This window comes from Cherax quadricarinatus, chromosome 80, assembly GCF_038502225.1.
Source record: "Cherax quadricarinatus isolate ZL_2023a chromosome 80, ASM3850222v1, whole genome shotgun sequence".
Taxonomy (NCBI): Eukaryota; Metazoa; Arthropoda; class Malacostraca; order Decapoda; family Parastacidae; genus Cherax; species Cherax quadricarinatus.
In genome coordinates this window covers 9,089,034-9,101,533 of record NC_091371.1, presented here as the reverse complement: position 1 = coordinate 9,101,533, position 12,500 = coordinate 9,089,034, and the positions used below count along the sequence as shown (strand labels likewise).

Genomic DNA, 12,500 nt, shown 5'->3' with positions numbered 1-12,500 from the left:
GTGAACGTGTACAGTGACCTGTGAACTTGTATAATGACCTATAAACGTGTATAGTGACTTGTGAACTTGTATAGTGACAAGTGAACCTGTTTTGTGATCTGTGAACCAGTTTAGTTACCTGTGAACATGTATAGTGACCTGAAAACCTGTATAGTGACCTGTGAACATGTTTTGTGATCTGTGAACCAGTATATGGACCTGTAAAAGTGTATTGTGACCCGTGAACCTGTATAATGACCTGTGAACGTGTATTGTGACCTGTGAGCTAGTATAGCGACCTGTGAACCTGTATTGTGATCTGTGTACAAGTATAGGGACCTATGAACGTGTATTGTGACCTGTGAACCTGTATAGTGACCTGTGAACGTGTATAGTGATCTGTGAACCAGTAAAGTGACCTGTGAACGTATATAGTGACCTGTGAACCTGTATAGTGACCCTTGAACTTGTATAGTGACCTGTGAACGTGCATAGTGACCTGTGAACGTGTATAGTGATCTGTGAACCTTTATAGTGACTTGTGAACCTGTATAGTGACTTGTGAACTTGTATAGTGACCTGTGAACATGTATAGTGACCTGTGAGCCTGTATAGTGGACTGTGAACGTGTGTAGTCATCTGTGAACATGTTAGTGACCTGTGAACATGTATAGTGATCTTCTAACCTGCATAATGACCTTCTAACCTGTACAGTCACCTGTGAACCTGTATTGAGATTGACCATTGACTTGATACAGGAACTTTGAATCAAATATCAATGTTTTAAAACAAGGAAATAGTGGAAAAAATGAAGAATATATATATATGTATATATATATATGTATATATATATATATATATATATATATATATATATATATATATATATATATATATATATATATATATATATATATATATATATATATATATATATATATATATATATATATATATATATATATATATATATATATATATATATATATATATATATATATATATATATATATATATATATATATATATATATATATATATATATATATATATATATATATATATATATATATATATATATATATGTGCCACACAGCAGAAGGGAAGTATGCCAGAAATGAGGAGATCAATGACATAATAAAGAGAAGCCTCGCCACAGCCCGTTGCCCAGCTCAACGGGAACCCGTGGCCCGGTGGCCTGGTGGCTAAAGCTCCCTCTTCACACACGGAGGGCCCGGGTTCGATTCCCGGCGGGTGGAAACATTTCGACACGTTTCCTTACACCTATTGTCCTGTTCACCTAGCAGCAAATAGGTACCTGGGTGTTAGTCGACTGGTGTGGGTCGCATCCTGGGGGACAAGATTAAGGACCCCAATGGAAATAAGTTAGACAGTCCTCGATGACGCACTGACTTTCTTGGGTTATCCTGGGTGGCTAACCCTCCGGGGTTAAAAATCCGAACGAAATCTTATCTTATCTTATCTTATCTTAACCCCAAGTACAGAGGTCTGATGGAAGTCAAAAGCGTCCTGATGGAGCCACTATGCTACCCTGGAAGGATGGAAAGCAGATTGCCTGGGACTACACCTGTGCTGCCACATTGGCAGACACCTACTTGCCATACTCTGTAGTGGAAGGGGGTGGAGCTGCCAGCCACAGGGAGACCCAGAAGATCCGAAAATATGAAGACCTTCCCCCTTGCTATAACTTCATTCCAATAGGGTCGGAGACCCTTGGAGCATGGGGCAAGTGTGCTCTAAAGTTCCTCAAAGAGCTGGGTGAAAAGGCCATCATAGAAACCAAGGACCACAGGGCGACCAGCTTCCTCTTTCAGAGACTCAGTGTTGCGATCCAGAGAGGAAATGCCTGCAGCATTCTGGGCACGCGGCCCACCGCAGGGGAGCTGGACGAAGTATTCGAGATGTAGCTCTGAGTTACCTATGTTGTTTTACTTTGTATCATATTTTTGTGAATGTTTTGTCAATGTATTTTGTCTTTAAATAATATATATATATATATATATATATATATATATATATATATATATATATATATATATATATATATATATATCTATATATATATATATATATATATATATATATATATATATATATATATATATATATATATATATATATATATATATATATATATATATATATATATATATATATATATATATATATATATATATATATATATATATATATATATATGGCGAGTGAGACGAAGACATGTCTGAAAAGTGTTACTGTTGGTCGCTAGCACCAAGAGCCTGGTTGACCAGGCCATGAGGTGGATGCCCGACCTCAGGTTGGGCTGTGGAAGGCGGCGACATCTTCCCTTGAATCCCTCATCCCTCGTCACAGGAAGGTAAGACAGAGGGAGAAATTTATTTATGTGGCCAATTCTCTCAGGAAAAGAACTGTACCGAGTCTGTATCCCGAGCAAAAAATATATATATATATAAAAGTCACCTCCACACCAGGGAAATAATGCCTTTGAAAGACTGGGAAAAATAAAAGCAAAATAAATGGAGAATGACAAAACCAGAAACAATAATCGTACCAGGAGTAGCAACAACAAAAGCTGGAGCAGCAGCAGCAGCAGCAGCAGTAGTACCAATAGCAACAGCTGCAGCAGCAGCAGCAGCAACAACAACAGCAGCAGCAGGAACACCACCACCACCACCACCACCACCAACAACAACAACAACAACAGAAACAAGTGTCACATCTGGTCACAAAAGAAACAATTCGTTCGTCCAAAACTCACAAAAAGCATATTTTGGTGAGGTCTTCAGTGCCCTTGCTGCAACGATTGATGACTGTGGGGCATGAGGCTGTTGCTGCTGGCTCAGCTGTCTTGTGAAGCTGTTGCTGGCTTAGCTGTCTTGTGAAGCTGTTGCTGGCTCAGCTGTCTTGTGAAGCTGTTGCTGGCTTAGCTGTCTTGTGAAGCTGTTGCTGGCTCAGCTGTCTTGTGAAGCTGTTGCTGGCTCAGTTGTCTTGTGAAGCTGTTGCTGGCTCAGCTGTCTTGTGAAGCTGTTGCTGGCTCAGCTGTCTTGTGAAGCTGTTGCTGGCTCAGCTGTCTTGTGAAGCTGTTGCTGGCTCAGCTGTCTTGTGAAGCTGTTGCTGGCTCAGCTGTCTTGTGAAGCTGTTGCTGACTCAGCTGTCTTGTGAAGCTGTTGCTGGCTCAGCTGTCTTGTGAAGCTGTTGCTGGCTCAGCTGTCTTGTGAAGCTGCTGGCTTAGCCATCTCGTAAAGCTTTTGTTTTCAAGCGTCTAGTGGAGCTGTTGACTCAACATTTCCATCTTGAAGCCTCTCAATTGGCTGTGAAAACGAATGAGCAAGTAGTCATATGCTGTGGGCAGAGCTCTCTGTTGTGTGTCAGTTGTTGCTTGCGTCATCTATTGTGTGCCTCATCTGTTTAGTGCGTCACCTGTTGTGTGTGCCATATGTTTAGTGCGTCATCTGTTGCGTGCGACGCAGGTTGTGATAAATGAAATGGGATAAACTCAGGATAAATGGGCTTATTTGCTTATTAGAATGAAGGTGAGACAGATGGAGTCCATGTGTCACCGAGGTAATGGACCGTCAGGTGGACCAGAGAGGTGCAGTAGCAAACACGTGTAGATAATCGTAAAATTCCAGATTGACGCGTTACCCACTGGGCCAGCTGGCTACAATCAGAATCATCCAAGTAGGTATATTTATACACCATAGGAAGGTTAGCATGGGCACCAGTTGTGCCTATGCTAACCTGTGCTAACCCATGCTAATAGAGCACCATCCTTTGATAAGATAAAAGTAACGATTGAGGCCCGGTGGCCTGGTGGCTAAAGCTCCCGCTTCACACACGGAGGGCCCGGGTTCGATTTCCGGCGGGTGGAAACATTTCGACACGTTTCCTTACACCTGTTGTCCTGTTCACCTAGCAGCAAATAGGTACCTGGGTGTTAGTCGATTGGTGTGGGTCCTTACCCCAATGGAAATAAGTTAGACAGTCATCGATGACGCACTGACTTTCATGGGTTATCCTGGGTGGCTGACCCTCCGGGGTTAAAAATCCGAACGAAATCTTATCTTATCTTATCTTAACAGCAAATAGCAACACAGTCACTATCCTCGTATCTACAGCTGAACTCAAGACTAACATTCCATGGCCGAAAAATTTGCTTGTAAAGCGTGAATCCTGTGAGACACTCTTGCCTCTATTTCCAGTGCAGGACGTGCTGTAGGATAACATCTCGCTATAATAAACCAAAAATTTTGCTTTTATCCACTAGAGATTTGCTAAAACGAAGGCGTATAATATGCTCAGATCTTTACAGCACGAAGACACGTTGCGAAGATATATTTCGAGTCTACACGAGAAAGAACAGTAGCAACATAGCAACAAAGAGTATAATTAAAGCGATATCTGATCACAAAACCATCAACCAGAATAGCGAATGTAAATTAATCAGCACACACACACACTGGCTAATTATTCTCAGTCGAACCTCCGGGTTAATCACGTAACAGCTACATCACACAGAAATATCAAGACCTGCACAGGTATGAGAGCGATGCATACAAACCAAAAACAGCCTCAATACAAAAAAAAAAAAAAATCCTTTGAATTAAAGGAAAATACAGAAAACAATGACGTTCATTTCATTTAATGCGAAATCTTTAATAAGATTTTCTTTCGTGTTGTGTGGAGGCGGAGGGAGGGGGGGTGGGGGTTTGGGGGAGGGGGGAGGGGGGAGGGGGGAGGGGAGAGGGTGGAGGTGGGTGGAGGGTAGATGGGTTTGGAAGGGATGAAGAATTCAGAGGAAGGAATTATTTCTGCTTTGGAACACCGATGGTCAAAGCGTCCCCTGTATATGAGTCCCATACCACTTCACATAAAAAAAAAAATGCGTAATTACTAACAGGATCACAGATTAAAAAAAAAAAAAAAAAAGGGACCCGAACAATGACTACATGAGAATAAGGTAGACAAAGGAAGAGAGTTAGATATTCAGTCTTAACGAGAACATTGATGGAGAGGAATAACTGACAGTCCCACAGTGTTATGACGTCTCGGGATTAAACAGCAGGATGGCTTACGACAGCAGGTCTCAGGAACTTTGTGGCTGTCATATACAACTTAACATCGCAAGGAAAAATCCAAATTAGAATATTTAGACACGAAGTAACACTAAAAATCATAGAAAAAAATTGCAGTGGCAGAAAACAGACCTGAAGTTAAATTAATACTGTCAGTTGATGTTATCTGTAGACAAACAGATTATTTAGACCAGGTCCAAAGAGTTCTGGAAAATCAACTGACTCAGTGATGTAGAGTTTTCTAAGGTAGGATATAGAGGAACAAATGAGAATAGATAGAAATTATTCAGCGGCGAGGCTGAAGCTTGTTTTCTCCCCCAGCGAATCGAACATCAAGAAAATTTAATATGCAAAACCTCTGGAAGAAATAGATCCTTTTTTGAACATCTGGTCACTGATGGGAGCTAAAAACACAAATGACTGGGAATCCAAAAGATCGACATCAAGAGAAGGTGACTAAAGGACTGAGATATTCCCAGAAAAATGCAATGGAGGAAATTCTATATTCCTACGTTGTCTTTCCGGTCTCTCCTCCTCTTCCTCCTACGTAACAAACCAGCTTTACTACCTCCCTCCATCCTTTCATCCTTCTGTGTATTTTTATCTCTGTCTCTCCCTGTTTTCCTTTCTTCAGTCCTGATCCCCTGTAACTTTATCTCTTTCCCATCTCAGATCACTGATTTGAACACTAGCAAGCCGGTGATTGTTGCTGCCAAGAGCGCACCATAGTACCATTGACTATGACACTGTCATGGGCACTAGGCACACCATGCTGAGGTACCTACGCCATAGTGCTAGCACCATGTGAATGTTTCACCACATACCGAAACTTCTGTCTGGTTTCAGTTTTATGAGATGGATAAACTGGAGATAATAATCTCTCTCTCTCTCTCTCTCTCTCTCTCTCTCTCTCTCTCTCTCTCTCTCTCTCTCTCTCTCTCTCTCTCTCTCTCTCTCTCTCTCTCTCTCTCTCTCTCTCTCTCTCTCTCTGCCATCCACCCTCCTTGTATCCATGAACCCACCTTCTTTGTACCCATGAACCCACCTCTCTTGTACCCATGAACCCACCTCTCTTGTACCCATGAACCCACCTTCCTTGAACCCATGAACCCACCTTCCTTGAACCCATGAACCCACACTCCTTGTACCCATAAACCCACCTTCCTTGTGTTAATGAACCCACCTTCCTTGTACCCATGAACCCACCTCTCTTGTACCCATGAACCCACCTCCCTTGTACCCATGAACCCACCCTCCTTGTACCCATGAACCCACCTTCCTTGTGCCAATGAACCCACCTTCCTTGTACCCATGAACCCACTTCCCTTGTACCCATGAACCCACCTCCCTTGTACCCATGAACCTACCCTCCTTGTACCCATGAACCCATCCTCCTTATTTCAGTGAACCCACCCTCCTTCTCATGAACCCACCCTCTTTGTTTCCATGAACCCACCCTCTTTGTTCCCAAAAACCCACCCTCTTTGTTCCCATGAACCTACTAGACTGCTGCGACCTACCTTCTCCTCCTGAGCGACAGCCTGTAGCCTGGCATGGTCATGCGGTTCTATATGGAAGGCCGCCTGAGCATACCGATGCAGGTCCTCCGAGAGATCTTTCTTCTCCGAGTGATGTTGTGCTCCAATCTTGTGGAACACCGTGTACAGCACCTCCACGTACAACCCTTCCATCTGTGGGGGAAGAGAGACACCTGTTCAGTGAACTGCACACTTGCATTATACCTTATACAACCGATGCTGTACAAGGTGGGAGATGAACCTGGTAACAGGTGATTAAGGGAGGGCCCCGCTTATACAGCAGGTTAGGTTCCGGGCTAATGCTGTAAAGCGAAAATCGCTCTATAGTGAATCATATCTTTTTTTAACTGAATATAAAATCCTGTTAACATGTTTACACTATCATATATTAAGTGATCAATATATGAACCAGGTTGAACAAGACCACGAACAATGTTTTATAATTATACTGGCTCATTGTACACCTAATGGGGAAAATAGTTAAATAGATAATGAGATAGATAGGGAGAGAACCTGGTTAGTAGTGAAGAGAGAAGAGAACTTGGTAACCGGTTCCTGCCTTAGTTTGTAGTTCCTGCCATAGTTTGTAGTTCCTGCCATAGTTTGTAGTTACTGCCATAGTTTGTAGTTACTGCCATAGTTTGTAGTTACTGCCATAGTTCGTAGTTACTGCCAGAGTTTGTAGTGTCTGCCATAGTTTGTAGTGCCTGCCATAGTTTGTAGTGCCTGCTATAGTTTGTAGTGCCTGCCATAGTTTGTAGTTACTGCCATAGTTTGTAGTTCCTGCCATAGTTTGTAGTTTCTGCCATAGTTTGTAGTTACTGCCATAGTTTGTAGTGCCTGCCATAGTTTGTAGTGCCTGTCATAGTTTGTAGTGCCTGCTATAGTTTGTAGCTCCTGCCATAGTTTGTAGTGCCTGCCATAGTTTGTAGTGCTTGCCATAGTTTATAGTTACTGCCATAGTTTGTAGTGCCTGCTATAGTTTGTCGTGCCTGCCATAGTTTGTAGTTACTGCCATAGTTTGTAGTGCCTGTCATAGTTTGCAGTGCCTGCCATAGTTTGTAGTTACTGCCATAGTTTGTAGTTACTGCCATAGTTTGCAGTGCCTGTCATAGTTTGCCGTGCCTGCCATAGTTTGTAGTTACTGCCATAGTTTGTAGTGCCTGCCATAGTTTGTAGTGCCTGTCATAGTTTGTAGTGCCTGCCATAGTTTGTAGTTACTGCCATAGTTTGCAGTGCCTGTCATGGTTTGTAGTGCCTGCCATAGTTTGTAGTTACTGCCATAGTTTGTAGTGCCTGTCATGGTTTGTAGTGCCTGCCATAGTTTGTAGTTCCTGCCATAGTTTGTAGTTACTGCCATAGTTTGTAATTCCTGTCATAGTTTATAGTTACTACCATAGTTTGTAGTTCCTGCTGTAGTTTGTAGTTCCTGCCATAGTTTGTAGTTCCTGCCATAGTTTGTAGTTCCTGCCATAGTTTGTAGTTCCTGCCATAGTTTGTAGTTACTGCCATAGTTAGTAGTTACTGCCATAGTTTGTAGTTACTGCCATAGTTTGTAGTTCCTGCCATAGTTTGTAGTTACTGCCATAGTCTGTAGTTCCTGCCATAGTTTGTAGTTCCTGCCATAGTTTGTAGTTCCTGCCATAGTTTGTAGTTACTGCCATAGTTTGTAGTGCCTGTCATAGTTTGTAGTGCCTGCTATAGTTTGTAGTGCCTGCCATAGTTTGTAGTTACTGCTATAGTTTGTAGTTCCTGCCATAGTTTGTAGTTCCTGCCATAGTTTGTAGTTACTGCCATAGTTTGTAGTTACTGCCATAGTTTGTAGTGCTTGCCATAGCTTGTAGTGCCTGTCATAGTTTGTAGTGCCTACTATAGTTTGTAGTGCCTGCCATAGTTTGTAGTTACTGCCATAGTTTGTAGTTCCTGCCATAGTTTGTAGTTACTGCCATAGTTTGTAGTGCCTGTCATAGTTTGTAGTGCCTGCTATAGTTTGTAGTGCCTGCCATAGTTTGTAGTTACTGCTATAGTTTGTAGTTCCTGCCATAGTTTGTAGTTCCTGCCATAGTTTGTAGTTACTGCCATAGTTTGTAGTTACTGCCATAGTTTGTAGTGCTTGCCATAGCTTGTAGTGCCTGTCATAGTTTGTAGTGCCTACTATAGTTTGTAGTGCCTGCCATAGTTTGTAGTTACTGCCATAGTTTGTATATCCTGCCATAGTTTGTAGTTACTGCCATAGTTTGTAGTTACTGCCATAGTTTGTAGTGCCTGCCATAGTTTGTAGTGCCTGTCATAGTTTGTAGTGCCTGCTATAGTTTGTAGTTCCTGCCATAGTTTGTAGTTCCTGCCATAGTTTGTAGTTCCTGCCATAGTTTGTAGTTCCTGCCATAGTTTGTAGTTCCTGCCATAGTTTGTATTTCCTGCCATAGTTTGTAGTTACTGCCATAGTTAGTAGTTACTGCCATAGTTTGTAGTTACTGCCATAGTTTGTAGTTCCTGCCATAGTTTGTAGTTACTGCCATAGTCTGTAGTTCCTGCCATAGTTTGTAGTTCCTGCCATAGTTTGTAGTTCCTGCCATAGTTTGTAGTTACTGCCATAGTTAGTAGTTGCTGCCATAGTTTGTAGTTACTGCCATAGTTTGTAGTTCCTGCCATAGTTTGTAGTTACTGCCATAGTCTGTAGTTCCTGCCATAGTTTGTAGCTCCTGCCATAGTTTGTAGTTACTGCCATAGTTTGAAGTGCCTGCCATAGTTTGCTGTACAAGACATAGTTAATGGTTCCTGCCATAGCTAATGGCTCCTGCCATAGTTAATGGCTCCTGCCATAGTTAATGGCTCCTGCCATAGTTAATGGCTCCTGCCATAATTTATCACCCCCTTCCTTGTTGTCTTCTTGCCTCTGCTGGTCACAAATATCACCATCATTAAGTCTGTCATTATCGCTGTCACTCTCCATATCTTCTTTATCTGTAGATACTTATATGATAATATACCTTTGGAAAGATAAGAAATTATCCATTATCAAGTTTCACGTTGTCTAAGTTAACGTGTCGTAGTTACTAACGTTACTAGAACAACGTTAGGGTAATGCGTCAGAATTACTAACGTTACTAAAATAACGTTATCTAAGGTAATGCGTCAGAGTTACTAACGTTACTAGAACAACGTTAGGGTAATGCGTCAGAATTACTAACGTTACTAAAATAACGTTATCTAAGGTAATGCGTCAGAGTTACTAACGTTACTAGAACAACGTTAGGGTAATGCGTCAGAATTACTAACGTTACTAAAATAACGTTATCTAAGGTAATGCGTCAGAGTTACTAACGTTAGTAAAACAACGTTGTCTAAGCCCCTTTGGCAACCCAATTATATTTGATGGCTCGTTCAATAAGAGGCTAATTAGATGAGAAGCATGGAAAAGGGGGCGGGAGGGAGGGGTATAAGCACTTAAAGAGAGAGAGAGAGAGAGAGAGAGAGAGAGAGAGAGAGAGAGAGAGAGAGAGAGAGAGTTAATATTCCAGCACTACATTTTCAATTGTTAAGCTTAGTCAGTTGTAGGTAATTTTTCACTGATTGTGTGTATGTGTTCTAAAAAAAGTTGTTCTCTCTCTCTCTCTCTCTCTCTCTCTCTCTCTCTCTCTCTCTCTTTATTACAGCTTCATCTGAGTTCACACACACACATCAACACTCAAAAGGAAAGAGAGAAAGAAAAACGTAAATATCCTGTTATGAGTCCCTCTCTGAGGGAGCAAGTAGCGGAGGTAACATACCACCATCAATGTTGAGATGTAAGCTTGCAACATAAGTACTCTTTGGTGGTTATTCTCCCCAGCTGCCAATAATCACCCACTTGAGGTTAGCTTCCCGAGCTGGCAATAACGCTTAGCGTGAGCCAGAATGATGTAACATTCTCTCTCTCTCTCTCTCTCTCTCTCTCTCTCTCTCTCTCTCTCTCTCTCTCTCTTTCTCTCTTTACATATTTTGTTTTTCTGGGATTGTTTTCTCTTCGTTTAGGATTATGCACACACACACACACACACACACACACACACACACACACACACACACACACACACACACACACACACACACACACATATGCACCACTGGCATGGAGGTCTCACCTCAGAAAGCAAATTAAGAATATGGAGAAATTGCAGAGGTGGCTAGCAATACTAATCTCAGAGCTCAGGAAGGCGCAGAAGTAAGTAACGAGACTAGTCCCAGAGCTGAGAGTCAAGAGTTTTGAGGAGAGACTAAAGGAACTGAACCTGACGATACAAGAAGAAAAATGAGCCACTTTAGACATGATAAGACAATATTCTCACAAGACCTGATAGAGTGGACTGGTATAGTATATTGGAGAGTTGCTTTAGCAAGACACGTATGTAAACACTAGGACATATTAATTAGAAAACGTTTCGGTCATGGGACCTTGATCACTTCTAATCAAGGTCCCAGGACCAAAACGTTTCCTAATATGTCCTAGTGTTCGCTCACGTTTCTCTCTAAAGCAACATGTTGGAGAGCAGGTCGAGGACTAACAGTATTAACTAAGAAGATAACTGCTGGAACATGCATTAGTTCTAACACAAATAAAAAGATTTTGTAAGCAAATTAAAACTACTGGTGGAGACTTGACAGAGGAAAAGTTGTCACTATTTTCTATGCACATAAGAGTGAATACAATGAAGAACAGAAAGAAAATGAAAGAAAAACGATACAAAAAAGAGAGGACAAAATGCTAAACGGATTTTAACATTGAGGAACGTAGTGGGACAGAGACGAAAAATAAGAGAAAGAATAGGCTGGTAAAAACATTTATTATGCAGGTAAAGACCATAAATAAACATGGGACATAGAGAAATAGAAAAATTATAAGAATATACAATTTAGATAAGACCTTCCCAAGGAAGATAAAAGAGAGATGTGAGAAGGACACAGTTAATGGTTTCTTGCAGACACGAACACAGGAAAGAAAACAGTCGAACTAAAATATAGACAAGTAAATGAAAACAATTGCAGATACATTAACATAGACGAAGCAACTCAGACAAGATCAGAACCAGGAATCAGAGGAAAGCTGATAAAGGGTGTCTAGATAAAAAATAAATTAGAAAGAACGTGTAAAATGAGGTTAATTAAAAGGATGTTGCTGTAGAGAAGAGACGGAGTCGGGAAGTAAGGAGGAGAAGAAGGAGGAAGAAGAGGAGGAGAATGAGAAGAAGTGATAGGTAAACTGAAGTACAAATTTTTTTTATGTAATTTTAGCGATAAAATGTGATAAAATTAACATCATTTAAGCGAAAAATATATATGAGTGATTACATAATTTATTATGGAAATTATTGATGAAGAGTGAGAGGGAAAAGGAAAACAAATATTGTAACTGTTGATTTTAACCATAAATATATATACAGTGGGCGGCTTAAGAGGCCGGTCAGTAGAATTTCTAAGTACAGTAACACGTCCTTCAGAAACAGTGGAACAGTGTAAACATTGATAATTTTTTACCGAAAATAGCAAACGCTCTTACATATAACATAGGAATTAAAAACACATAAACAGGAGCAACGAGACTAAAAGAAAAGAAATTGTGGCATGCAAAGAGTATGTAACCTTTATTCGGTGCATGTACACACCCTCATTAAAAGGCTATCTCCCCAACCAGCGAACCGGGTGCTAAGGGTCAGATGATGGGGCCCCATCGTCAGATCAGTATCTAGCTTCAGCCCATAAGAAGGTGGATCTGGCAAATGTGGAGGTGACGTGGTTACCACTCACATTTCCACCCTTGTCATTTGCATTCTAGAGCTGGTTGAAGCACGGTCTGCTCTCTAGTAGCATTCATTCTGCTTGATTACCGTGGCGTGCACTAATACCTATT

The 12,500-nt window shown here is 41.2% G+C and overlaps 1 protein-coding gene across 2 annotated transcripts in view; it reads right to left on the bottom strand.

Moving 5' to 3' along the window:
* unc-13-4A (BAI1 associated protein 3) overlaps positions 1–12,500 on the bottom strand; it is a 435,667-nt gene that overhangs the window by 149,766 nt on the left and 273,401 nt on the right. For both annotated transcript variants that reach the window (XM_070102093.1, XM_070102094.1), the window contains exon 3: positions 6,596–6,766. In XM_070102093.1, coding sequence (XP_069958194.1) covers positions 6,596–6,766 — 171 coding nt within the window. The remainder of the gene's footprint in view (positions 1–6,595; positions 6,767–12,500) is intronic.